Source organism: Oncorhynchus mykiss, chromosome 13 (genome assembly GCF_057628025.1).
Source record: "Oncorhynchus mykiss isolate SJ-2025 chromosome 13, ASM5762802v1, whole genome shotgun sequence".
Lineage (NCBI taxonomy): Eukaryota > Metazoa > Chordata > Actinopteri > Salmoniformes > Salmonidae > Oncorhynchus > Oncorhynchus mykiss.
Window position 1 is genome coordinate 8,884,531 of NC_143034.1, and position 27,197 is coordinate 8,911,727.

Here is a 27,197-nt window from a genome sequence, read left to right on the forward strand (position 1 = left end):
ATATGAAGATGATATAGATTAAGCCTGGTCTAAAGGTCGTCTATATGAAGATGATATAGATTAAGCCTGGTCTAAAGGTTATCTATATGGTCTAAAGGCTGTCTATATGGTCTAAAAGCTGTCTGTATGAAGCATCTTAAAGTAGGAGTGCTGATTGATGGTCACCTTCCCCCTTTTTTAGATCCCAATAAATAAGGTTACATGGACAGGGGGACCTGATCCTAGATCAGCTCTCCTACTCTGAGACACATGATGCATAACGGCCCCATGGAGCAACAATCGGTTTCTCTATTGAACCTGCTATTTAAATGCAGAACTAGTCTTAAATCGGTGTCCGGGAAACTGGCCTTACATGTTGTCAGCAACGTAGCGGGGGTTAAAGGAGCAGTCTGCAGTTCAAACTGGCCTTACATGTTGTCAGCAACGTAGCGGGGGTTAAAGGAGCAGTCTGCAGTTCAAACTGGCCTTACATGTTGTCAGCAACGTAGCGGGGGTTAAAGGAGCAGTCTGCAGTTCAAACTAGAGGTCGGCCGGTTAATTAGGGCCCATTTCAAGTTTTCATAACAAATCGATAATCAGCATTTCTGGACGCCGATTATGGCCATGATTGCATTCAATTCCACGAGGAGACTGAGTGGCAGGCCGACCACCTGGTACGCGAGGGCAGCAAGGAGCCAAGGTAAGTTGCTAGCTAGCATTAAACGTATCATATTAAAATCAATCAATCTTCACATAATCACTAGTTAGCTATACATGGTTGATGATATTACTAGGTTAACTAGCTTGTCCTGCGTTGCCTGTTAATTTATCATCGAATCACAGCCTACCAAACGGGTGATGATTTAACAAAAGCACAATCGTTGCACGAATGTACCTAACCATAAACATCAATGCCTTTCTTAAAATCAATACACAGAAGTATATATTTTTAAACCTGCATATTTAGTTAAAAGATATTCATTTTAGCAGGCAATTATAACAAGGGAAATTGTGTCACTTCTCTTGCGTTCATTGCACGCAGAGTCAGGGTATATGCAACAGTTTGGGCCGCCTGGCTCGTTGCAAACTAATTTGTCAGAATTGTAGATAGTTATGACATAACATTGAAGGTTGTGCAATGTAACAGCAATATTTAGACTTAGGGATGCCATCCGTTAGATAAAATACAGAACGGTTCCGTATTTCACTGAAAGAATAAACGTTTTGTTTTCTAAATGATAGTTTCCGGATTTGTTAATGACCAAAGGCTCGTATTTCTGTGTTTATTATATTATAATTAAGTCTATGATTTGATATTTGATAGAGCAGTCTGAGTGGTGGCAGGCAGCAGCAGGCTCGTAAGCATTCATTCAAACTTTACTGCGTTTGCCAGCAGCTCTTAGCAATGCTTGAACCACAGCGCTGTTTATGACTTCAAGCCTATCAACTCCTGAGATTAGTCTGGCAATACTAAAGTGCCTATTAGAACATCCAATAGTCAAAGGTATATGAAATACAAATGGTAGAGAGAGAAATAGTCAACACGTAATTCCTATAATAACTACAACCTAAAACTTCTTAACTGGGAATGTTGAACCACCAGCTTTCATATGTTCTCATGTTCTGAGCAAGGAACTTAAAAGTTAGCTTTTTTTACATAGCACATATTGCACTTTTACTTTCTTCTCCAACACTTTGTTTTTGCATGATTTAAACCAAATTGAACATTTATTTGAGACTAAATAGATTTTATTTATGTATTATATTAAGTTAAAATAAGTGTTCATTCAGCATTGTTGTAATTGTCATTATTACAAATATTACCACACTCATATATATATATAAAAATCGGCCGATTAATCGGTATCGGCTTGTTTTGGTCCTCCAATAATTCTATCGGCGTTGAAAATGGAAGATTTCCCATTTAAAGGTGCCAGTACTGCCAGTGAGGTCTCTCCAGATCACTCTCAACTCTAGGTAGGCCTAGAGGCATGGGTCTCTCCAGATCACTCTCAACTCTAGGTAGGCCTAGAGGCATGGGTCTCTCCAGATCACTCTCAACTCTAGGTAGGCCTAGAGGCGTGGGTCTCTCCCCTCTGGGTAGAGGCGTGGGTCTCTCTACTCTAGGAGCTGGCGTGGGCCTTCCCGTCCTGGGTGATTGGTTCGGTATGGACGACTGCTTAGGCCTGCCTAGCTGGCGGGTCGGTCCGATGGGCTTGGGAGCGTGGGTCCTCTGGTGCTGCCGGAGCCCCTGTAGATAGTAGAAACTCTTCCCGCACTCCTCACACTGATGGGGCTTCTCTCCCGTGTGGACTCTGAGGTGAACCTTGAGGTCAAACTCTCTGAAGTAACTCTTCCCACAGACGGAGCAGAGGTGGCTCTTCTGTCCGGTGTGCATACGGAAGTGACATGTAAGTTGGGACTGTTGCTTAAATCGCTTTCCGCACTCGGGGCAAAGGTGGGGTCTCTCTCCCCGGTGAGCGCTCTCGTGCTTCTTCAGCCCTTCTTCTGTGATGAAGCCCTTCCCGCACTCGGTGCATTGGTAAGGCCTCTCCCCGGTGTGCATTCGCATGTGGATCTTAACGTAGTAATTACTGCGGAACCTCTTGCCACAGTCAGGGCAGGGGAAAGGCTTCTTGTTGTTGTGAGCCAACCGGTGTTCTTCCAACGGTGCCTTCTCAGAGAACTGCTCCCCACACAGCGAGCAGAAGAAAGAGGCCTTCTCTCCGCTGTCCTGAGACGTCATGTGTTTCTGCGCTGACGGTAGATCTGGACAGTTGAAGTTCTCCTGAGCTGCTGATGCAGCGACGGTGTGATTCTCCTGGTGGTGTTCAGGACCTCTTGATGTAGAGGGACCTAACCCACCAGCGGACAACAAACTGGGGTTCCCGTCTGCAGGGACGATAAAAGGTTGACATTTAGGTTGTGGCACCAAAACGGATCCCTATTCCCTATATCAGGGCTCTCCAACCCTGTTCCCGGAGAGATACCCTCCTGTAGGTTTTAAATCCAACCCTGTTCCTGGAGAGATACCCTCCTATAGGTTTTAAATCCAACCCTGTTCCTGGAGAGATACCTTCCTGTAGGTTTTTGTTCCAGGGTTGGAGTTAAAACCTGCAGGAGGGGTTCTCTCCAGGAACAGGGTTGGAGTTAAAACCTACAGGAGGGTTTCTCTCCAGGAACAGGGTTGGAGTTAAAACCTACAGGAGGGTTTCCAGAGTTGGAGTTGTACCTTCAGTACAATGCCTTCAGTACAGTGCCTTCAGTACAGTGCCTTCAGTACAGTGCATTCAGTACAGTGCCTTCAGTACAGTGCCTTCAGTACAGTGCCTTCAGGAAGTATTCACACCACCTTGACTTTTCCCACATGTTGTTGTGTTACTGCCTGAATTTAAAATGGAGACATGTGAGATGTTGTGTGACTGGCCTACACACAATACCCCATGATGTCAGAGTAATGACGCCACGTTTTTAGAAGTTCTTATAAATTAATTAAAAATGAAAATCTGAAATGTCTTGAGTCAGTTAAGTGTTCAACCCCTTTGTTATGGCAAGACTAAATAAGTTCAGGAGTAAACATGTGCTTTAACAAGTCCCATAATAAAGTTGCATGGACTCACTCTGTGTGCAATAATAGTGTTTAACATCATTTTTGAATGACTACCTCATCTCTGTACCCCACACCTACAATTATCTGTAAGGTCCCTCAGTCGAGCTGTGAATTTCAACCACAGATTCAACCACAAAGACCAGGGAGGCTTTCCAATGCCTCGCAAAGAAGGGCCCCTATTGGTAGATGGGTAAACATCAAAAAGCAGACACTGAATATCCCTTTGAGCACAGTGAAGTTAGTAATTACACTTTGAATTTGTCTCCCACTTTGACCAGAGTATTTTGTGTTTATAACCATTTAAAAAAAGGAACAATTAAACCCATTCCAATCCCACCTTGTAACACAACAAAATGTGGAAAAAGGTCAAGGGTCAAGTGAATCCTTTCCGGAGACACTGTATTAGGTTACAAACCTGTTTGGCTATAATGTTAATTATACGTGGACCACAACATCAGGATACGTTGCTGAACGTCTTTCCAAAGTCTCTCTCACCTCTGTGTGTTTTCATGTGTGTTTTCAGGTTCCCTGGCTGAGTGAAACCCTTCCCGCACAGGGAGCAACAGTACGGTTTCTCCCCGGTGTGGATTCTCACGTGCAACTTCAGCTTGGACGCATCGGATAGTTCTTTGCCACAGGTCGGACATCGGTGGGTCCTCTTCCCTCTCCCCCGCCGCTGTCCTGTAGTTGGACCTCCTGCTGCCTCACCAGAGAACACACCCAGACTCTCCTCTGGAACAAACACACAGTTAGTCTATCTCAAACGGTATCCTATTCCCTATTTTTTTTTTTTACCTTTATTTAACTAGGCAAGTCAGTTAAGAACAAATTCTTATTTTCAATGACGGTGGGTTAACTGGCCTAGGAACAGTGGGTTAACTGCCTGTTCAGGGGCAGAACGACAGATTTGTACCTTGTCAGCTCGGGGATTTGAACTTGCAACCTTTCGGTTGCAAGAGCCTATGGGCCCCTAGTGTGCACTACGTAGGGAATAGGGTGCCATTTGAGGCACAACCTACTCACAGTGAATTCACTAGTAACCCGTCAGAAAGGCTATACAAAATAGTGCTTACAGTCATGACGTAAGCCGTCGTGCGTCTCCATCACAGGCTCTCTTACCGGCGTGCTCCTCCTGATGTCTCCGCAGCAGCTGTTGGTTGTCGAACGGCGTTCCACACACGTAGCAGTTGTAATCTAGATGTGTCTGCAGGTGTAGCAACAGCTCATATTCCCGGGGGAATCCCTCTCCACATTTAAAGCAACGACGGTTGTTAAACCTCTTGGCTTTCGGTTGCTTCCGTTTGCCTTCTTTGACGCTGGTTTTCCGTTTGACCGGTTGTTTCTTCCGGTGTTTTCTCTGTGGTCCCGATGCAGAGGGACCACCGCCACCGGTCTTGGCTGTGTGACCAAAGAGAATGGGTTTAAAGGATTGGTCAAATACATTGTCCGTCGCCCAAATGGCACGCTATATTCCCTATTTAGGGCACTGCCTTTTGAACAGAGCCCTATATAGGGGACAGGATGCAATTTATAACGCAGCCAAATTAACAGGCTATAGTTGATGTTCTGTTGACTGGGTGCCATTTTAAACACAGCCAAATGAATAGGCTATAGTTGATGTTCTGTTGACTGGGTGACATTTTAAACACAGCCAAATGAATAGGCTATAGTTGATGTTCTGTTGACTGGGTGACATTTTAAACACAGCCAAATTAACAGGCTATAGTTGAATGATGTTCTGTTGACATTCTACCTCCACTTACCAAGACGAAGAGCAGGTTTCCAACTGGCGTCGTCTTCTTCAGAATTTCCCGAACCATCAACGTTCACCTCTTCTTCTTGCTCCTCCTCTTCCTCCTCTTCTTCTTCTTCAGCTCTGGCCTTCAACCGAGGTGTTTGACTGGACGCCTTGCTGCCATGGCTTGGATCAGGACCCTGGGCCTCTATAGCTTTGGGGCTGGATTGGTCACCAGGATCCTACAATGAAAACACAAGTCATTCTTGGCTAACAGTCAATAGTAACATAATGTTTGTTGTAGGGTTTCCCAGGGCAACGTTCAACCTCGTCTGCCTTTCTCTTCCTTGTCAAACAGGAAGTGGAGATTTTGAGTGGCGGTTGGCTATATCGAATCAAATGTATTTATATAGCCCTTCGTACATCAGCTGATGTCTCAAAGTGCTGTACAGAAACCCAGCCTAAAAACCCCCAAACAGCAAGCAATGCAGGTGTAGAAGCACGGTGGCTAGGAAAAACTCCCTAGAAAGGACTCCCTAAAACTCCCTAGAAATCTATGCCTAACTTTAACCTAAACCCCACCCATTCTAACCATAAACCCAAACCAATTCCATAAACTTCTAGATTTTAAAGTGAACCCCCCCCCCCTTAAAACAAAACCTAAAAGTGACAGCATCAGCTCACAGCAAACCAAAGCACATACCTTTCTGATGAGGGATGTAGGAAGACCACTTCCTCCACTGCCGTAGCGAGGACCTGTGGGGATGGGTGGGGTTGGTTCCACTATAGGCTTCCCAGGGTGCATCTGCTGCATGTGTGACCGGATGCCTGCTCTGTACCTGTAGCTCTTGCCACACTCGTGACACTGGTAGGGCTTCTCTCCAGAGTGGACTCTGAGATGCACCCGTAGGTCAAACTCTCTGGCGAAACTCTTCCCACACAGGAAGCAGAGATGGCTCCTCTCTCCGGTGTGGATCTTGAAGTGACAGGTCAGCTGGGATTGTTGTTTGAAACACTTGCCACACGCAGGGCATCGGTACGGTCTCTCTCCTCGGTGAGCGCTCTCGTGCTTCTTGAGCCCCTCCGCTGACAGGAAAGTCTTATCACACTGGGCGCAGCGGTAAGAGATCTTCCCACTGTGGATCTTCCGGTGGATCTTGATGTAACTCTTGCTGGAGAATCTCTTCCCACAGTCTGGACAGGGGTAAGGCTTCTCTGGTTTCTCATGGGAGTGGGCGATCATCAGGTGATCATCCAGGAGGCCTTTCTGAGAGAACTCTGCCCCGCAGAGAGGGCACTGCGGATTAGACTGGTTCTCTACAGTGTGAGTTCTCATGTGTATCTGTAGAGTTGATGGAGTTTGGCATTCCTCTCCTATTGGCTTAGCTGTGTGGTTGTCATGGTATTGGTCAGGGACTCCTATTGGTTTAGCTGTGCGGTTGTCATGGTATTGGTCCAGGACTCCTATTGGCTTAGCGGTGTGGTTGTCATGGTATTGGTCCAGAACTCCTATTGGCTTAGCTGTGTGGTTGTCATGGTATTGGTCCAGAACGCCTATTGGTTTAGCTGTGTGGTTGTCATGGTATTGGTCCGGGACACCTATTGGCTTAGCTGTGTGGTTGTCATGGTATTGGTCCAGAACTCCTATTGGCTTAGCTGTGTGGTTGTCATGGTATTGGTCCAGAACTCCTATTGGCTTAGCTGTGTGGTTGTCATGGTATTGGTCTGGGACACCTATTGTAGGAAGCCTCTCCACAATGTCAGGCCAGAAACTGGGATTCCTGACTTCTCCTGCATGGGGGAAGATAGTGTTAGTTCATGTTAAGTCTAAACAGATAATGACTGGGGTCAGGACGATACCAGTATCACCCTACTCAGATAATGACTGGGGTCAGGACGATATTAATTAACACCTCTTTAGTCACACCTTCTGGCTGACACCTCTTTAGTCACACCTTCTGCCTGACACCTCTTCTCTTTAGTCACACCTTCTGCCTGACACCGCTTCTCTTTAGCCACACCTTCTGCCTGACACCTCTTTAGTCACACCTTCTGCCTGACACCTCTTTAGTCACACCTTCTGCCTGACACCTCTTTAGTCACTCATTCTGCCTGACACCTCTTTAGTCACACCTTCTGCCTGACACCTCTTTAGTCACACCTTCTGCCTGACACCTCTTCTCTTTAGTCACACCTTCTGCCTGACACCGCTTCTCTTTAGCCACACCTTCTGCCTGACACCTCTTTAGTCACACCTTCTGCCTGACACCTCTTTAGTCACACCTTCTGCCTGACACCTCTTCTCTTTAGTCACACCTTCTGCCTGACACTTCTTCTCTTTAGTCACACCTTCTGCCTGACACCGCTTCTCTTTAGCCACACCTTCTGCCTGACACCTCTTTAGTCACACCTTCAGCCTGACACCTCTTTAGTCACACCTTCTGCCTGACACCTCTTTAGTCACTCATTCTGCCTGACACCTCTTTAGTCACACCTTCTGCCTGACACCTCTTTAGTCACACCTTCTGCCTGACACCTCTTCTCTTTAGTCACACCTTCTGCCTGACACCTCTTCTCTTTAGTCACACCTTCTGCCTGACACCTCTTCTCTTTAGTCACACCTTCTGCCTGACACCTCTTTAGTCACACCTTCTGCCTGACACCTCTTTAGTCACACCTTCTGCCTGACACCTCTTTAGTCACACCTTCTGCCTGACACCTCTTCTCTTTAGTCACACCTTCTGCCTGACACATCTTCTCTTTAGTCACACCTTCTGCCTGACACCTCTTCTCTTTAGTCACACCTTCCGCCTGACACCTCTTTAGTCACACCTTCTGCCCACACTGAAACCTCTTTAGTCACACCTTCTGCCCACACTGACACCTCTTTAGTCACACCTTCTGCCCACACTGACACCTCTTTAGTCACACCTTCTGCCCACACTGAAACCTCTTTAGTCACACCTTCTGCCCACACTGAAACCTCTTTAGTCACACCTTCTGCCCACACTGACACCTCTTTAGTCACACCTTCTGCCCACACTGACACCTCTTTAGTCACACCTTCTGCCCACACTGAAACCTCTTTAGTCACACCTTCTGCCCACACTGACACCTCTTTAGTCACACCTTCTGCCCACACTGAAACCTCTTTAGTCACACCTTCTGCCCACACTGACACCTCTTTAGTCACACCTTCTGCCCACACTGACACCTCTTTAGTCACACCTAACTAAACTGAACTAAAACCATTTATTGATGTGTAATATCTGACATTTTGTTTTTACAACAGTGACATTATCCGGATAGGGATACTTTGGCATTTTGGCAACGAGGTCTTTCATCTACTTCACCAGTCAGATTAACTTGTAGATCCCATTTTTCTGTCTCCGTGTCCAGTGTGAAGGAAGTTAGAGGTTGTTTTGTGAGCCAATGCCAACTAGCGTTAGCGCTACGCTAGTTAGCAATTATTATTATTTTTAGATGTTTTACTGAACCTTTATTCCACTAGGCAAGTCAGTTGTGCTGCCGCCAGTCAGCAACTTCCTTCAAACTGCAAGCAGAAACATAAACATGGTATCCAAGAGTTTGGGGACGTAGATAAAGGGCCTCAATACCAAATCCCAAAGTATCCCTTTAAAGAGAACAAAGATATTTCCAGAGTTGGGTCACTGGTCAGATGTACGACTTCTCACCTTTTAAAGAGGACAAAGATATTTCCAGAGTTGGGTCAACTGGTCAGATGTACGACTTCTCACCTTTGTGCACACTCTGGTGTATTTTCAGATTTCCTTTCTGAGCGAATCTCTTCCCGCACACAGAGCACTGGAAAGGCTTCTCTCCCGTGTGTATCCGCTCGTGCATCATCAGTTTATGTGCATCGGATGCTTCGTATCCACACGTTAAACAGCGGTGAACCTTCTTGGTTTTGAACATGGTCGTGCCATCTATATGAATGGTCTGGTGTAAGAGCATGTCGTAGACGCGGGAGAATCCCTCTCCACATTTAAAGCAACGGTGGGTCATCTTGGCTTTCTTCTGCTTCGGATTCTTTTCCTTCTTCGGTGTCTCTTTTTTCTTCGGTTGCTTTTGTCCTGGACTCTTCTTCCGTTTGGTCGCCCGTGTCTTCTCTTTCTCCCGGTGTTGTCGTTCCACCGCTCCTGGTGTTGAGGTGGTTCCCTCACCACCGTGGCAGGAGTTAGGACTCATTCCTGTGGAGAGAAGAGAGTTCAGTGGGTCAGTATGGGTGGAGTTCCCTCACTACCGTGGCAGGAATTAGGACTCATTCCTGTGGAGAGAAGAGAGTTCAGTGGGTCAGTATGGGTAGAGTTCCCTCACTACCGTGGCAGGAATTAGGACTCATTCCTGTGGAGAGAAGAGAGTTCAGTGGGTCAGTATGGGTAGAGTTCCCTCACTACCGTGGCAGGAGGTAGGACTCATCAGTACGGGTAGAGTTCCCTAACTACCATGGCAGGAGGTAGGACTCATCAGTATGGGTAGAGTTCCCTCACTATCGTGGCAGGAGGTAGGACTCATCAGTATGGGTAGAGTTCCCTCACTACTGTGGCAGGAGGTAGGACTCATCAGTATGAGTAGAGTTCCCTCACTACTGTGGCAGGAGGTAGGACTCATGAGTATGAGTAGAGTTCCCTCACTACCGTGGCAGGAGGTAGGACTCATCAGTATGGGTAGAGTTCCCTCACTACCGTGGCAGGAGGTAGGACTCATCAGTATGAGTAGAGTTCCCTCACTACCGTGGCAGGAGGTAGGACTCATCAGTGTGGGTAGAGTTCCCTCACTACCGTGGCAGGAGGTAGGACTCATCAGTATGAGTAGAGTTCCCTCACTACCGTGGCAGGAGGTAGGACTCATCAGTATGAGTAGAGTTCCCTCACTACCGTGGCAGGAGATGGGACTCATGAGTATGAGTAGAGTTCCCTCACTACCGTGGCAGGAGGTAGGACTCATCAGTATGGGTAGGGTTCCCTCACTACCGTGGCAGGAGGTAAGACTCACCAGTATGGGTAGAGTTCCCATACTATCGTGGCAGGAGGTAGGACTCATCAGTATGGGTAGAGTTCCCTCACTACCGTGGCAGGAGGTAGGACTCATCAGTATGAGTAGAGTTCCCTCACTACTGTGGCAGGAGGTAGGACTCATGAGTATGAGTAGAGTTCCCTCACTACCGTGGCAGGAGGTAGGACTCATCAGTATGGGTAGGGTTCCCTCACTACCGTGGCAGGAGGTAAGACTCACCAGTATGGGTAGAGTTCCCTTACTACCGTGGCAGGAGGTAGGACTCATCAGTGTGGGTAGAGTTCCCTCACTACCGTGGCAGGAGGTAGGACTCATCAGTATGAGTAGAGTTCCCTCACTACCGTGGCAGGAGGTAGGACTCATCAGTATGAGTAGAGTTCCCTCACTACCGTGGCAGGAGATGGGACTCATGAGTATGAGTAGAGTTCCCTCACTACCGTGGCAGGAGGTAGGACTCATCAGTATGGGTAGGGTTCCCTCACTACCGTGGCAGGAGGTAAGACTCACCAGTATGGGTAGAGTTCCCTTACTACCGTGGCAGGAGGTAGGACTCATCAGTGTGGGTAGAGTTCCCTCACTACCGTGGCAGGAGGTAGGAATCATCAGTATGGGTAGAGTTCCCTCACTACCGTGGCAGGAGGTAGGACTAATCAGTATGAGTAGAGTTCCCTCACTACCGTGGCAGGAGGTAGGACTCATCAGTATGGGTAGAGTTCCCTCACTACCGTGGCAGGAGGTAGGACTCATCAGTATGGGTAGAGTTCCCTCACTACCATGGCAGGAGGTAGGACTAATCAGTATGAGTAGAGTTCCCTCACTACTGTGGCAGGAGGTAGTACTCATCAGTATGGGTAGAGTTCCCTCACTACCGTGGCAGGAGGTAGGACTCATCAGTATGGGTAGAGTTCCCTCACTACTGTGGCAGGAGGTAGGACTCATCAGTATTGGTAGAGTTCCCTCACTACCGTGGCAGGAGGCAGGACTCATCAGTATGGGTAGAGTTCCCTCACTACCGTGGCAGGAGGTAGGACTAATCAGTATGAGTAGAGTTCCCTAACTACCGTGGCAGGAGGTAGGACTCATCAGTATGGGTAGAGTTCCCTCACCACCATGGCAGGAGGTAGGACTAATCAGTATGAGTAGAGTTCCCTCACTACCGTGGCAGGAGATGGGACTCATGAGTATGAGTAGAGTTCCCTCACTACCGTGGCAGGAGGTAGGACTCATCAGTATGGGTAGGGTTCCCTCACTACCGTGGCAGGAGGTAAGACTCACCAGTATGGGTAGAGTTCCCTTACTACCGTGGCAGGAGGTAGGACTCATCAGTGTGGGTAGAGTTCCCTCACTACCGTGGCAGGAGGTAGGACTCATCAGTATGAGTAGAGTTCCCTCACTACCGTGGCAGGAGGTAGGACTCATCAGTATGAGTAGAGTTCCCTCACTACCGTGGCAGGAGATGGGACTCATGAGTATGAGTAGAGTTCCCTCACTACCGTGGCAGGAGGTAGGACTCATCAGTATGGGTAGGGTTCCCTCACTACCGTGGCAGGAGGTAAGACTCACCAGTATGGGTAGAGTTCCCTTACTACCGTGGCAGGAGGTAGGACTCATCAGTGTGGGTAGAGTTCCCTCACTACCGTGGCAGGAGGTAGGACTCATCAGTATGGGTAGAGTTCCCTCACTACCGTGGCAGGAGGTAGGACTAATCAGTATGAGTAGAGTTCCCTCACTACCGTGGCAGGAGGTAGGACTCATCAGTATGGGTAGAGTTCCCTCACTACCGTGGCAGGAGGTAGGACTCATCAGTATGGGTAGAGTTCCCTCACTACCATGGCAGGAGGTAGGACTAATCAGTATGAGTAGAGTTCCCTCACTACTGTGGCAGGAGGTAGTACTCATCAGTATGGGTAGAGTTCCCTCACTACCGTGGCAGGAGGTAGGACTCATCAGTATGGGTAGAGTTCCCTCACTACTGTGGCAGGAGGTAGGACTCATCAGTATTGGTAGAGTTCCCTCACTACCGTGGCAGGAGGCAGGACTCATCAGTATGGGTAGAGTTCCCTCACTACCGTGGCAGGAGGTAGGACTAATCAGTATGAGTAGAGTTCCCTAACTACCGTGGCAGGAGGTAGGACTCATCAGTATGGGTAGAGTTCCCTCACTACCGTGGCATGAGGTAGGACTCATCAGTATGAGTAGAGTTCCCTCACTACCGTGGCATGTAGCGTACATGCTATTGTGTGAAAACAGTGGCCACGCATTCCCTATAAAGGGAATAGGGTGCCATTTGGGATGAACACGTTCTTTAACTCACTTTTCTGTCACCACTTGTAAACAGGATATGTTTACATATCTTACATTACTCATCTCATATGTATATACTGTATTCTATTCTACTGTATTTTAGTCTATGCATTACTCATCTCATATGTATATACTGTATTCTATCATATTCTACTGTGTATTAGTCTATGCATTACTCATCTCATATGTATATACTGTATTCTATTCTACTGTATCTTAGTCTATGTAATACTCATCTCATATGTATCTACTGTATTCTGTTCTATTCTACTGTGTATTAGTCTATGCATTACTCATCTCATATGTATATACTGTATTCTATTCTACTGTATCTTAGTCTATGTAATACTCATCTCATATGTATATACTGTATTCTATTCTATTCTACTGTATCTTAGTCTATGTAATACTCATCTCATATGTATCTACTGTATTCTGTTCTATTCTACTGTATCTTAGTCTATGCATTACTCATCTCATATGTATATACTGTATTCTATCATATTCTACTGTGTATTAGTCTATGCATTACTCATCTCATATGTATATACTGTCTTCTATTCTACTGTATCTTAGTCTATGTAATACTCATCTCATATGTACATATTCTTTATCCCCTTACACTGTGTACAAGACAGTAGTTTTGGAATTGTTAGTTAGATTACTTGTTATTACTGCATTGTCGGAACTAGAAGCACAAGCATTTCGCTACACTCGCATTAACATCTGCTAACAATGTGTATGTGACAAATAAAATTTGATTTGATTTGATACTGTATTCTATACTACTGTATTTTAGTCTATGCATTACTCATCTCATATGTATATACTGTATTCTATACTACTGTATTTTAGTCTATGCATTACTCATCTCATATGTATATACTGTATTCTATTCTACTGTATATTAGTCTATGCATTACTCATCTCATATGTATATACTGTATTCTATCCTACTGTATCTTAGTCTATGCATTACTCATCTCATATGTACATACTGTATTCTATCCTACTGTATCTTAGTCTATGCATTACTCATCTCATATGTATATACTGTATTCTATCCTACTGTATCTTAGTCTATGCATTACTCATCTCATATGTACATACTGTATTCTATTCTACTGTATCTTAGTCTATGCATTACTCATCTCATATGTATATACTGTATTCTATTCTACTGTATATTAGTCTACGCCACTCTGACATTGCTCGTCCAAATATATATATATATTCTTAATTCTATTCCTTTAGATTGTGTGTATTGCTAGATATGACTTGTTATATACTACTGCACTGTTGGAGCTAGAAACACAAGCATTTCACTACACCTGCAATAACATCTGATAACCGTGTGTATGTGACCAATAACATCTGTTAACCATGTGACCATTAACATCTGCTAACCATGTGTATGTGACCAATAACATCTGTTAACCATGTGTATGTGACCAATAACACATGTTAACCATGTGTATGTGACCAATAACATATGCTAACCATGTGTATGTGACCAATAACACATGTTAACCATGTGTATGTGACCAATAACATCTACTAACCACGTGTATGTGACCAATAACATCTTCTAACCACGTGTATGTGACCAATAACATGTGATTTGACTTTGATTTACCAAGATGAGGAGTATCCCAGGAAGCTTGTTCTACTACAGAATTCAACAGATCACCAACTTCCTCTTCCTCCCCTTCCTCCTCCTCTTCTTCATCTTCACCCTCTTCTTCCTCTTCCACCTCCCACTCTTCTTCTTCCTCCTCTTCTTCTTCCTCGTCCTCCTCCTCTTCTTCTTCCCCATCCTCCTCCTCCTCTTGTTCAATATGAATGTTCATCCCAGGTGTTTGAGTGATGTCCTCCTCATGTCTTTGGTCAGGGCCCAGAGACTCTGTCGACCCCGATTGAGCCCCAGGATCCTAGAAGAAAGACGGGACTGTTTCTAGTAAAGTTACCATGGAAACCATGTTGGAACAAAAATGGGTTCAATAGAACAGTGAAATATATAATAATAATGTTTATAATGGTAACAATATCTCCTATTAAAATGTTTGTTATTATTGTCTCCCACCTTGTTGATGTTTGATGTAAGGGGACTTCCTCCTTCACTACCAGAGCCACGGACAGGACTCTCACCTGTAGAGATAGGTTGGTATTATGGGTTATAATGAGACTACCAGGACTCCTGTAGAGATAGGTTGGTATTATGGGTTATAATGAGACTACCAGGACTCCTGTAGAGATAGGTTGGTATTATGGGTTATAATGAGACTACCAGGACTCTCTCCTGTAGAGATCGGTTGGTATTATGGGTTATAATGAGACTACCAGGACTCCTGTAGAGATAGGTTGGTATTATGGGTTATAATGAGACTACCAGGACTCCTGTAGAGATAGGTTGGTATTATGGGTTATAATGAGACTACCAGGACTCTCTCCTGTAGAGATCGGTTGGTATTATGGGTTATAATGAGACTACCAGGACACCTGTAGAGATAGGTTGGTATTATGGTTTATAATGAGACTACCAGGACACCTGTAGAGAGAGGTTGGTATTATGGTTTATAATGAGACTACCAGGACTCCTGTAGAGATAGGTTGGTATTATGGGTTATAATGAGACTACTAGGACTCTCACCTGTAGAGAGAGGTTGGTATTATGGGTTATAATGAGACTACCAGGACTCTCTCCTGTAGAGATCGGTTGGTATTATGGGTTATAATGAGACTACCAGGACTCCTGTAGAGATAGGTTGGTATTATGGGTTATAATGAGACTACCAGGACTCCTGTAGAGATAGGTTGGTATTATGGGTTATAATGAGACTACCAGGACTCTCTCCTGTAGAGATCGGTTGGTATTATGGGTTATAATGAGACTACCAGGACACCTGTAGAGATAGGTTGGTATTATGGTTTATAATGAGACTACCAGGACACCTGTAGAGAGAGGTTGGTATTATGGGTTATAATGAGACTACCAGGACACCTGTAGAGAGAGGTTGGTATTATGGTTTATAATGAGACTACCAGGACTCCTGTAGAGATAGGTTGGTATTATGGGTTATAATGAGACTACTAGGACTCTCACCTGTAGAGAGAGGTTGGTATTATGGGTTATAATGAGACTACTAGGACTCTCACCTGTAGAGAGAGGTTGGTTTTATGGGTTATAATGAGACAACCAGGACTCTCTCCTGTAGAGATCGGTTGGTATTATGGGTTATAATGAGACTACCAGGATGTTGAACAGAATCGCAGTCAACTAAAGAACAGTCAGAGTTCTGCCTCCACTTACTATGTTGAACAGAACCCCAGTCAACTAAAGAACAGAGTTCTGCCTCCCCTTACTATGTTGAACAGAACCCCAGTCAAGTAAAGAACAGAGTTCTGCCTCCACTTACTATGTTGAACAGAACCCCAGTCAACTAAATAACAGAGTTCTACCTCCACTTACTATGTTGAACAGAACCCCAGTCAACTAAAGAACAGAGTTCTGCCTCCACTTACTATGTTGAACAGAACCCCAGTCAACTAAATAACAGTCAACGTTCCGCCTCCACTTACTATGTTGAACAGAACCCCAGTAAACTAAAGAACAGTGTTCTGCCTCCACTTACTATGTTGAACAGAATCCCAGTCAACTAAAGAACAGTGTTCTGCCTCCACTTACTATGTTGAACAGAACCCCAGTCAACTAAAGAACAGTGTTCTGCCTCCACTTACTATGTTGAACAGAATCCCAGTCAACTAAAGAACAGTGTTCTGCCTCCACTTACTATGTTGAACAGAATCCCAGTCAACTAAAGAACAGTGTTCTGCCTCCACTTACTATGTTGAACAGAACCCCAGTCAACTAAAGAACAGTGTTCTGCCTCCACTTACTATGTTGAACAGAATCCCAGTCAACTAAAGAACAGAGTTCTGCCTCCACTTACTATGTTGAACAGAACCCCAGTCAACTAAATAACAGTCAACGTTCTGCCTCCACTTACTATGTTGAACAGAACCCCAGTCAACTAAAGAACAGTGTTCTGCCTCCACTTACTATGTTGAACAGAACCCCAGTCAACTAAAGAACAGAGTTCTGCCTCCACTTACTATATTGAACAGAACCACAGTCAACTAAAGAACAGTCAACGTTCTGCCTCCACTTACTATATTGAACAGAACCCCAGTCAACTAAAGAACAGTGTTCTGCCTCCACTTACTATGTTGAACAGAATCCCAGTCAACTAAAGAACAGTGTTCTGCCTCCACTTACTATGTTGAACAGAATCCCAGTCAACTAAATAACAGAGTTCTACCTCCACTTACTATGTTGAACAGAACCCCAGTCAACTAAAGAACAGAGTTCTGCCTCCACTTACTATGTTGAACAGAATCCCAGTCAACTAAATAACAGAGTTCTACCTCCACTTACTATGTTGAACAGAACCCCAGTCAACTAAAGAACAGAGTTCTGCCTCCACTTACTATGTTGAACAGAACCACAGTCAACTAAAGAACAGAGTTCTACCTCCACTTACTATGTTGAACAGAACCCCAGTCAACTAAAGAACAGAGTTCTGCCTCCACTTACTATGTTGAACAGAACCACAGTCAACTAAAGAACAGTGTTCTGCCTCCACTTACTATGTTGAACAGAACCCCAGTCAACTAAAGAACAGAGTTCTACCTCCACTTACTATGTTGAACAGAACCCCAGTCAACTAAAGAACAGAGTTCTGCCTCCACTTACTATGTTGAACAGAACCCCAGTCAACTAAAGAACAGTCAACGTTCTGCCTCCACTTACTATGTTGAACAGAACCCCAGTCAACTAAAGAACAGTCAACGTTCTGCCTCCACTTACTATGTTGAACAGAACCCCAGTCAACTAAAGAACAGAGTTCTGCCTCCACTTACTATGTTGAACAGAACCACAGTCAACTAAAGAACAGTGTTCTGCCTCCACTTACTATGTTGAACAGAACCCCAGTCAACTAAAGAACAGAGTTCTGCCTCCACTTACTATGTTGAACAGAATCCCAGTCAACTTCTTCTCCATCAGAATTAATCAGCCCTCCAACTTCCTCTGCATTATCCGTTGCCCCTTCTCCATCCTCCTCCTCCTCTTCCTTCTCCTCTTCCCCCACCTCTTCCTTCTCCTCTTCCTCCACCTCTTCGACTTTAGCCTTCAGCCCCAGTGTTTGACAGAGGTCCTGTAGGTTATCAGATACCATCTGCTGTCCCTGTGATGTGTTATCCTCCTCACAGTGGATGGGTTTCTCTGGTTCTGTTGTGTGTGACCTCTGGTGCAAGTTCAAACTTCTTTTTGTAGAAAAATTCTTCCCACAGTCGGGGCAGGGGTATGGCTTCTCTCCCGTGTGGATTCTCACGTGGATCTGTAGAGACGATGCATTTTTAAAATGTTTCCCACATTCTGAGCAGCAGTGAGACGACGTCTTAGTTTTGTGATTCTCCTGGTGTTGTTCAGGTTCTGCTGCTGATGCAGAGAGACTCTCCTGGTGTTGTTCAGGTTCTGCTGCTGATGCAGAGAGACTCTCGTCAACTTTTTTGCCGTGCGATTGCTGGTGCATTTCTTTCAAACTTAGCGAGTCCGGTTTCTCTCCTGTGTGTTGCAGCTGGTGTCTTTTCAACGATGTACAGAAGGTGAACCTCTTGTCACACTCGGAGCAGGCGTACGGCTTCTCTCCAGTGTGCAGTTTCTGGTGTTGTTTAAGATATGCTTTCTGAGTGAAGCCCTTCCTACAGACGGAACAGGAGAAAGGCTTCTCTCCTGTGTGGGAGAGCTGGTGGGCAGTCAGGTTGGCTTTCTGGGTGAAGCACTTGCCACAGACAGAGCACGAGAAAGGTTTCTCACCAGTGTGCACTAGCATGTGTTGGTTCAAATTTCCCTTTTGGTTGAAGCTCTTCTCACACACGGAACATTTGTAAGACTTCTCCCCGGTGTGTTTCAGCTCATGTGATTTCAAGGTGTGTAGATAAGTATAACTCTTCCCACACACGGAGCAGGAGTGAGGTTTTTCTCCCGTGTGTGTCAGCAGGTGTCTGCGTAGTTTGTAAGCGCTAGAGAACTCTCTTCCACACTCCAGGCAGCAGTTCTTTGCCTGTTCAGGATCTCCCGATATAGAGGGACTGCCCTCCCCATTAGAACAGTGGAACCGCTGGTGTGTCTTCAGATGTTCCTCCCGAGTGAAACTCTTCCCACAGTCAGAACAGAAGCAGGGCCTCTCTCCTGTGTGAGTCAGAAGGTGTCGTTGTAGTTTAGACGGACATGGGAACTCCTTCCCACAGTCCAGGCAGCTGTAGCTCTTCCTGGGTTTGGGACTGGTCTTCTTCTCTCCTGTGTGTGTTGTGTTACGATGTTTTCTTAGATAATGCTGGGTAGGGAACTCCTCTCCACACTCTCTGCAGCTGTGTGTGTTCTTGGCTGTGTGATTGTCCTCCTGTTGTTCAGGTTCTCCTGAGGTAGAACTTGTCCCCTCACTGTCAGAGTGACGGCTGGAACTCTCTCCTGTCTCTCCTGTGGGGATATAGGAAGAGTCTGATCAGGATTGCTCGAGTGGAAACCAAAGGGGTGTATTCATTAGTGTACACTGAAGCAGACAAAATAAGTGTTTCTTATAGTCCCTTTCCCTGTTTCGGACATCCCAGCTTGTGTAAGTGTTGCACTGTTTTGTTAACGCTGGACCTAAACAACAGTCAGATCGTTTAAACATTCAGTCTGCCTCATCCTCCACCTACTAAAGTTAACGGAAATTTCTCAACCCAACTTACCTCTCAATCTTAGAAAGTCACTGAAGTAGTCAAGGCTCCTAGGAACCATCTCTGGACCGCTGGTTCTCTGGTCACCATGGACACAGTCAGGAACCAGTAGGTTTGCCTGGGGTTCATCAAAATCCTGATTTTAAAAAGTACAGTCAGAGATAGGCCTAGAAGATAATGTCATGTCATTGGTTTTGGTCTTAATAACGAACTGACTTGATAAAATAGTCCTTACTACTTGACAAATGTATATCAACTTCTACAAATGACAAGCTAACCTTGAACAAGACATTGACGATGGAGTTTACTAAAGCAGAGCTATGTATTTCCATAACTAGCTAACCAGCTATATCTATACCTGCTGTATATATGGCTTTGGGCTCAAGCAAAACATGTTTTAGTTTCAGGGCAACTAGCTAGCTTAAGCTCACTTCTCACCTCATACATTGTGTGAGCCGAAGCGACAACAAAAAAAACAGCCGAGAAAATGTGGTTCTCTGGCTGTAGCAAGCAATCAGTTCAAATGTTGCTTTGCTAAGTGAAATCACAGCTGTTTTGCAAAAATAGATAGCAGGCTAAGTTAGCATAGCATACTGAGCTAGCTAACGGTACTTAGCTAGCTAATAATGTTAGCTTAACTCGTCGTTTGTAACTTCATGTCTGTCTGGTTTAATAGTTCCATATCTACGTTATCACAGGATGGAAATAATCTACGCCAATTATAGTGAAGATATATTTGTAAATAACTATAGCTACAATGCTTTTGAGTAAGGTTTATCTAAGCAGGCTAGCTAATGTTGACAGAACCGCCTAGAACTACTTCCGGGGCAGCAGCTAACCCGGAAGTTGATGCCGTCACTGGACGCCATTCCACATAGTTTGGATATGGACATTCTTTGATTGCGTTAACGGTGAGGGGAGAATGGGGAAATGTTTAAATAAATCAGGTCATTAAAACATTAGGTATTGGCTTTGTCCAAACGGTGTAGTTAGCTAGTCGTTACGGTTACATAACTGTTAGCTAAGTAACGTTTCATCATCAGACAGATACATTTTTAGCTTGGTACTGTTGGCTAGCTAATAGCTCCTGCGAACTAATTTGAAGCTCTGCTCAAAACAGAGTCGACGAAGGAGTAAAACGACGATAGTTTTCTATTTGGTGAATAAAGGCAGAGTGACTGTACATATAATCAATGAGTTACTGTTGTACCTAATGTTCGTGTTACACTAGTTAACGTTAGTTAGCTTCAAAATACAAGCCCTCGTCGTGGGAACCTTGACATTTCATGTATATCTTACAAAAATATTTTGATTGTCATTAATATTTGTTTTATTATATTGTTCTATTAAGTAAAAATGAAAATAGTGACAGTAAATTAAAAGTCAACGTTTCACGGACTTGACAAATATAGAATGTCACTATACATAATGCACGCCTGTATAAAATGTTTTTGTTTTACACCATATGTCCTGTTTACACAGGTGACCTCACAAGGGCTTCCACAGGTGACCTCACAAGGGCTTCCACAGGTGACCTCACAAGGGCTTCCACAGGTGACCTCACAAGGGATTCCACAGGTGACCTCACAAGGGATTCCACAGGTGACCTCACAAGGGATTCCACAGGTGACCTCACAAGGGATTCCACAGGTGACCTCACAAGGGATTCCACTGTTCTGGTGACAGGAAGAAGATCGGACCCTGAAATAACTTGTCTTTGACAGAGACTCATAATGCAGCACTTCCCGAAGCTCCCAGTGTGGCAGGAGATATAGGAGACCTGTGAATACACAGGAGAGAGACACACCTCACAGTAGTGACAGCTCCATTCAATAGCAAGTTGTTATTTTTATTTTTACACAAAAAAACAAACATTCTAATTCTGCTGAGATAAAATGAGTTCTGAGAAGGAAGCGTTGATGGATAAAATCGAAAAGAGTTTATGGAATTTAACTGAGGACAATTTACGCTACCTGTGTGAACGTTGTGGATTAGATGGCTCTGAAATTAAAGGGATGAATCATCGCTTATTAAGGCGTAAAGTCATGGAGGAAATGTGGGACAATACGGATTCAATGAAATCAGAGGAGCAGGGAATGTCTTGGTTAGTCCAACTGAAAGAGGACATCAAGAGGACACAGGAGGAGGGTAGCAGTGCGCTCATGAGTCCCGGCCAATCAGAGGATGTAGACCGCAATGAAGAACACAACAAGGGGGACAGGGATTGGTTGCCGAGCAACGGACTGACAGCGGAGCCCTTGCATCCCAGCCAATGTGATGATGATGATGCTGTCGACTGCGATGAAGAATGGAATGAAGAGGGAGGAGCTGGGTTGCTTAGCAACACACCAGACCAGAGTAAATTAAAGAGGCACATCAGATCGCACACTGTTAAACAACACACAGTGAATCCCTCAGTGAAACCTCACCACTGCTCGGATTGTGGGAAACAGTTCATTGTAAAATCAAGCCTTAAACATCACCGGCTAGTTTTTCACACAGATCACCCTCATCGCTGTGGTCAATGTAAGAAGTGCTTCATAACTGCAGGAAGGCTGGAATCGCACACAAAAACACGACACCCGCCAAGTGATCCTCTGAAGAACCCACATGTGTGCTCTAAATGCGGTAGGGCATTCCCTGTGGCTGCCAGTCTTAAGAGACACCTGAGAACTCATACTGGGGAGAAACCGTACGTCTGCCCCCAGTGTGGAAAGGACTACAGTGACTGTGGAAACTTGAGGAAACACATGAGAAGAACTCACCCAGTAGAAGAGATGGTTGTGGAGCGTTTCGCCACTCAGAGGAGCATCCCTACAGGGAATGTGGAGGAAATGCAGGACAATACGGATTCAATTAAATTGGAGGAGCAGGGAACATCTTGGTCACTCCAACTGAAAGAGGACCTCAAAGGGATACAGGAGAATGGTAGCGTTGTACCCATGAGTCCCGGCCAATCCGATGACGATGATGACGATGATGACGATGCTGCAGACTGCAACGTTAAGGACAGGGATTGGTTGCCAAGCAACGGACTGAAGGCGGAGCCCATGAGTCCCAGCCAATCCGATGACGCTGTAGACTGGGACGAGGAGGACAGGGATTGGATGGCTAGCGATGGGCTGGAGGTGGAGTTGTCTCCAGAGAGACACACACCAGAGCAGAGAGTGAGAGAGGTAGGTACTTAAATTCCTGTTAAACATTAGCTTTTAGAAATCAGCATTCTTTTAAAACACAGACCATAAAGTGTTTTAAACCATTTCCCCTGCTTTTTATATTGAAAGTCAACCGTTTAAAAAAAAATTCCCCTGCTTTTTATATTGAAAGTCAACCGTTTTTTAAAACATTTCCCCTGCTTTTTATATTGAAAGTCAACCGTTTTTAAAACATTTCCCCTGCTTTTTATATTGAAAGTCAACTGTTTTTAAAACATTTCCCCTGCTTTTTATATTGAAAGTCAACCGTTTTTAAAACATTTCCCCTGCTTTTTATATTGAAAGTGAAGTGTTTTTTTTACTTCAATAGAGTGATCAATAGACATGCAACTACAGTTTTAATTCACATGCATTTCATCAGATGCCAACTGAAGCTATTTGGCTAGCAGCCACACAAGTAAATTAGCTTTTACACTAAAAAACAGGGTATATTTTACCAAAACGATGCACGGCCAACATATTTATAATGTTTATCATAGAAAGAATGGAGCCAGATACATGTCCTGATGTTTTGCTTTGAAGTTAATCTTTAAGCATTGTAACTGAACTGAAGCACACAGCAGTCAGAGTGGTGGAATGTAATTGGTCAAGACGAGAGAGCGAAGATATTTCATCCGATTGCGGAAGTGCAACTTGAAGCACAAAAAAATGTGTCCGTTTTTTAAATTCATGATTTGGAGTGAAACCTACTGAAGTTTTACAAAAAAACGCAACATATTTTTTATCTTTCCTTTTATGCGTAAAGAACGGCGTTAATGCGACCTCTGCTTGAAGTGTGTTTGTCTTTCCTTGAGTCCTCTCATCGTTGATTCCTGGACCTCCTTCTATAAATGCATTGGAGAAGGTTCTAGGTTATTTCTCTTTATCCTCCAATGTATTTTAAGAAGGATGCCGATTACAGAAGGTTCTAGGTTATTTCTCTTTATCCTCCAATGTATTTTAAGAAGGATGCCGAGAGATCGACAGATGAGAGGAATCAAGGAAAGACTTTTGATTTTCTCTGCAAAAATGACTCGACTGGCTGGAAAGTGTTTCCTGCCCTGATTCATTCCATCTCTATTTTTTATGATTTTCTAGGACAAACCTCCCCACTTTGCCCTCCCAGAGTCCCCGGTAGCGGTCCCCGGTGCCTCTCCCGGTAGCACCTTATTGTGCGGTCTGAAGAGGGTGTCCGTGCAGCTAGTCGACTGTAGGAAGACACCGGGGCAGAGTAGCCATATAATACACAAGACAACACAGACGGGAGAGAAACCCCACAGCTGGTCTTATGCTGAACAACACAAAACCCTCTCAGGAGACAGGCCTGGCTCCCATATCTGTGATCACTGTGGGAAGAATTTTGCCACTGCTACCAATCTGAAAACACATTTACCGTGTCTGTCTGGAGAGAAACCACACGTCTGCTCTGAATGCGGAAAGAGTTTCACACAGGCCGGCTGTCTTAAGAGACACCTGAGAACTCATACGGGGGAGAAACCGTACGTCTGTCCTCGTTGTGGGAAGGCTTGTACTGATTCTGGAAACTTAAAGAGACACATCAGAAAAACTCACCCAGGAGAGGAGGTCATTGTGAAGAGACTTGCCTATCAGAAGAGCGTTCGCAATGCTAAAGAATACAAACAAGCCCACTCCGGAGATGGCTCTCATATCTGTGATCACTGTGGTAAGAATTTTACCACAGCAAGAAGTCTAAAACTACACATACAGTCCCTGCAGAGAAGGAGAGAGAACTTGACTGCAGAGAAAGCTCATGTGTGCTCTGAATGTGGAAAGGGCTTCCATCAGGCTGGAAGTCTTAAGAGACACCTGAGAACTCATACTGGGGAGAAACCGTACGTCTGCCATCATTGTGGGAAGGCTTGCAGTGATTCTGGAAACTTACAGAAACACATCAAAAGTCACATGGGTAAACAACACACAGTGAAACCTTACCTCTGCTCTGAATGTGGGAAGCAATTCATTGGAAAACAAAGCCTTGGACATCACCGGGAGGTTTTTCACACAGATCACCCTCACCGCTGTGGTCAATGTAAGAAGAGCTTCATAACCGCAGCAAGATTGGAATCGCACATAAAAACAAGGCACCCGCCAAGTGATCCTCTGAAGAACCCACATGTGTGCTCTGAATGTGGAAGGGGATTCCCTGTGGCCGCCAGTCTTAAAAGACACCTGAGAATCCATACTGGGGAGAAACCGTACTCCTGCCCTCAGTGTGGAAACAGTTACAATGATCGTGGAAATTTAAAGAAACACATAGGAACTCACACAGAAGAAAAACCTTACCACTGCTCGGTGTGTGGGATGAAGTTCCGTCATACAAAAACGTTACAACGGCATCACCAGGAGAACCACAAGGGGGAGACACTGGGTCCCATCCACAGGCACCAAGACCCTCTTCCATGCCCCCACTGCGGGGAGGAGTTCTCTACCAAGGCTCTTCTGAAGGATCATCTACGGACCCACTCTAGCCGGGTTCACTGCTCCCGATGCGACAAGACCTTCTCCACTAAAAGTAACTTACTGGTTCATCAGCGGATACACACTGGAGAGAGGCCTTACCTTTGCCCTCAGTGTGGAAAGAGTTTTTCTCTGGCAGGGAGTTTAAAACTTCATCTCCGGATTCATGCGGGTGAGAAACCTTACTGCTGTACTTACTGTGACAAGAGATTCACAAGTAAGAGTCACTGCAATCTTCATCTGCGAATCCACACTGGAGAGAAGCCGTACCAATGCCCTGACTGCGGGAGGTGTTTCGCTGACGGGAATGTCCTGAAAAACCACCGGCGGACCCACACAGGAGAGAAACCGTTCCAGTGCCGCTTGTGTGATAAAGCCTTTGCTCAGTTGAGCAGTCTGAAGAAACATCAGGAGACACACAGGCAAACTCAGCCTGTCTCTGTCCCAAGACTCCCTAATCCCTACCCACCACACAATCAGCATGTCCCTTATCCCTACCCATCACAGATTCAATGGTAACCTTGTTTACACCTTACCAAGTTGTCCGGTGTCCTGTTACCTGGTAACCTATCTGTTACCTGGTAACCTATCTGTTACCTGGTAACCTATCAGTTACCTGGTAACCTATCTGTTACCTGGTAACCTATCTGTTACCTGGTAACCTATCTGTTACCTGGTAACCTATCTGTTACCTGGTAACCTATCAGTTACCTGGTAACCTATCTGTTACCTGGTAACCTATCTGTTACCTGGTAACCTATCAGTGACCTGTCCCAGATAGGAAGGATGCATTTCTAACGTATTGGGACAGGAACCTAGACTCAGTCTGTCCCAAAAACCCAACCTGCCATGCACTCCGTGAATGGTAAGCTTGCTTATTAAACCTGTCCAATCCCTTGTAGATAACTAGATGGAAATGAATTGAAGGATCCATTTTATTTTATTATTGTTATGATTTTATTGAAGCAGGTTTTCAGTCATTGAGGATTGATATGCTGTTTATAGAGCTTGGAATATAATGGTATTTTATCTGTCTCAAAATAATTATTTTGCTCAAAGTTCATATTTTATCTCCAGAGTTTTGTATTCCCAGTTGATATTTGGATATGTTGTTCATTTTTAAAAAAGTGTTTAAAATTCATGGCCGAACCTCAACTGGCGGAAATAAAATGGTGACAACGATATGTTGTTGGGGTAATTATTTTAATTCTTTGAGTAATTTGTTTTATGAATAAATAAGGGTCCTAGGCAGGGGTCAAAGTTAGCCGGTGTGCTCTGGTACCGCGACCCGGAAAATAAATAGTGGGGGTACACCGTACCGGTAAAATGTGAACCAATCACAATCATTTATAAGAAATACCAAGAAAACTACACCATTATTTAACAATACCGCATGTCAGCTGCATGAAAATGATTTGACTTGAAAACTGGCAGTAAACCCTCAAAGTTGCATTGTAATTCCGCGAGAACACTCAAATGTTGCCAAATTAAAGAACAGCAGCGTGTAGTGTGAATATGGTGTACATACAGTACCAGTCCAAAATTTTAGAACACCTACTCATTCAAGGGTTTAGAACACCTACTCATTCAAGGGTTTAGAACACCTACTCATTCAAGGGTTTAGAACACCTACTCATTCAAGGGTTTAGAACAACTACTCATTCAAGGGTTTAGAACACCTACTCATTCAAGGGTTTAGAACACCTACTCATTCAAGGGTTTAGAACACCTCCTCATTCAAGGGTTTAGAACACCTACTCATTCAAGGGTTTTAGAACACCTACTCATTCAAGGGTTTAGAACACCTACTCATTCAAGGGTTTAGAACACCTACTCATTCAAGGGTTTAGAACACCTACTCATTCAAGGGTTTAGAACACCTACTCATTCAAGGGTTTTAGAACACCTACTCATTCAAGGGTTTAGAACACCTACTCATTCAAGGGTTTAGAACACCTACTCATTCAAGGGTTTAGAACACCTACTCATTCAAGGGTTTAGAACACCTACTCATTCAAGGGTTTTAGAACACCTACTCATTCAAGGGTTTAGAACACCTACTCATTCAAGGGTTTAG

At 44.7% G+C, this 27,197-nt stretch overlaps 2 protein-coding genes across 6 annotated transcripts; one reads left to right on the top strand and one right to left on the bottom strand.

The window, feature by feature from the left end:
- Positions 1–1,706: 1,706 nt before the first annotated feature.
- Positions 1,707–20,296, bottom strand: LOC110516881 (uncharacterized). Of its 2 annotated transcripts, none has more exons than XR_016485610.1 (11): positions 19,887–20,296; positions 19,461–19,584; positions 17,692–19,206; positions 14,749–14,813; positions 14,302–14,596; positions 9,083–9,535; positions 6,028–7,115; positions 5,353–5,566; positions 4,663–4,987; positions 4,085–4,321; positions 1,707–2,871 (listed from the first exon to the last, which is right to left on the bottom strand). XR_016485610.1 is itself a non-coding variant. In XM_090195014.1 (11 exons), exons 1-11 carry the CDS (start codon positions 19,893–19,895, stop codon positions 1,904–1,906), a joined length of 5,247 nt encoding a protein of 1,748 aa, XP_090051140.1. In that variant the 5' UTR covers positions 19,896–20,296; the 3' UTR covers positions 1,707–1,903. The 2 variants fall into 2 exon arrangements, 1 of the variants encoding a protein (XP_090051140.1); XM_090195014.1 differs by having other exon boundaries at positions 4,709–4,987.
- On the top strand, positions 20,274–26,302 carry LOC110485353 (uncharacterized). 4 transcript variants are annotated; one of them, XM_090195019.1, is made up of 3 exons: positions 20,274–20,359; positions 20,955–22,624; positions 23,741–26,302. In XM_090195019.1, the coding sequence occupies exons 2-3, from the start codon at positions 21,344–21,346 to the stop codon at positions 25,637–25,639; spliced, it is 3,180 nt and encodes a 1,059-aa protein (XP_090051145.1). In that variant the 5' UTR covers positions 20,274–20,359; positions 20,955–21,343; the 3' UTR covers positions 25,640–26,302. The 4 variants fall into 4 exon arrangements, with proteins under 4 accessions (XP_090051145.1, XP_090051144.1, XP_090051147.1 ...); XM_090195018.1 differs by having other exon boundaries at positions 20,276–20,359; positions 20,931–22,624; XM_090195021.1 differs by having other exon boundaries at positions 20,281–20,359; positions 21,003–22,624.
- Positions 26,303–27,197: the final 895 nt, after the last annotated feature.

Bases quoted from the DNA above. Each gene is read 5' to 3' on its own strand.
- LOC110485353 (XM_090195019.1), top strand. From the start codon at position 21,344: ATGAGTTCTGAGAAGGAAGCGTTGATGGATAAAATCGAAAAGAGTTTA. The intron at 22,625-23,740 runs GTAGGTACTTAA...ATGATTTTCTAG, and splicing joins CAGAGCAGAGAGTGAGAGAG to GACAAACCTCCCCACTTTGC.
- LOC110516881 (XM_090195014.1), bottom strand. The intron at 14,597-14,748 runs GTGGGAGACAAT...TCTTTCTTCTAG, and splicing joins TTACATCAAACATCAACAAG to GATCCTGGGGCTCAATCGGG. The intron at 4,322-4,708 runs GTAAGAGAGCCT...TGTTTGTTCCAG, and splicing joins ACATCAGGAGGAGCACGCCG to AGGAGAGTCTGGGTGTGTTC.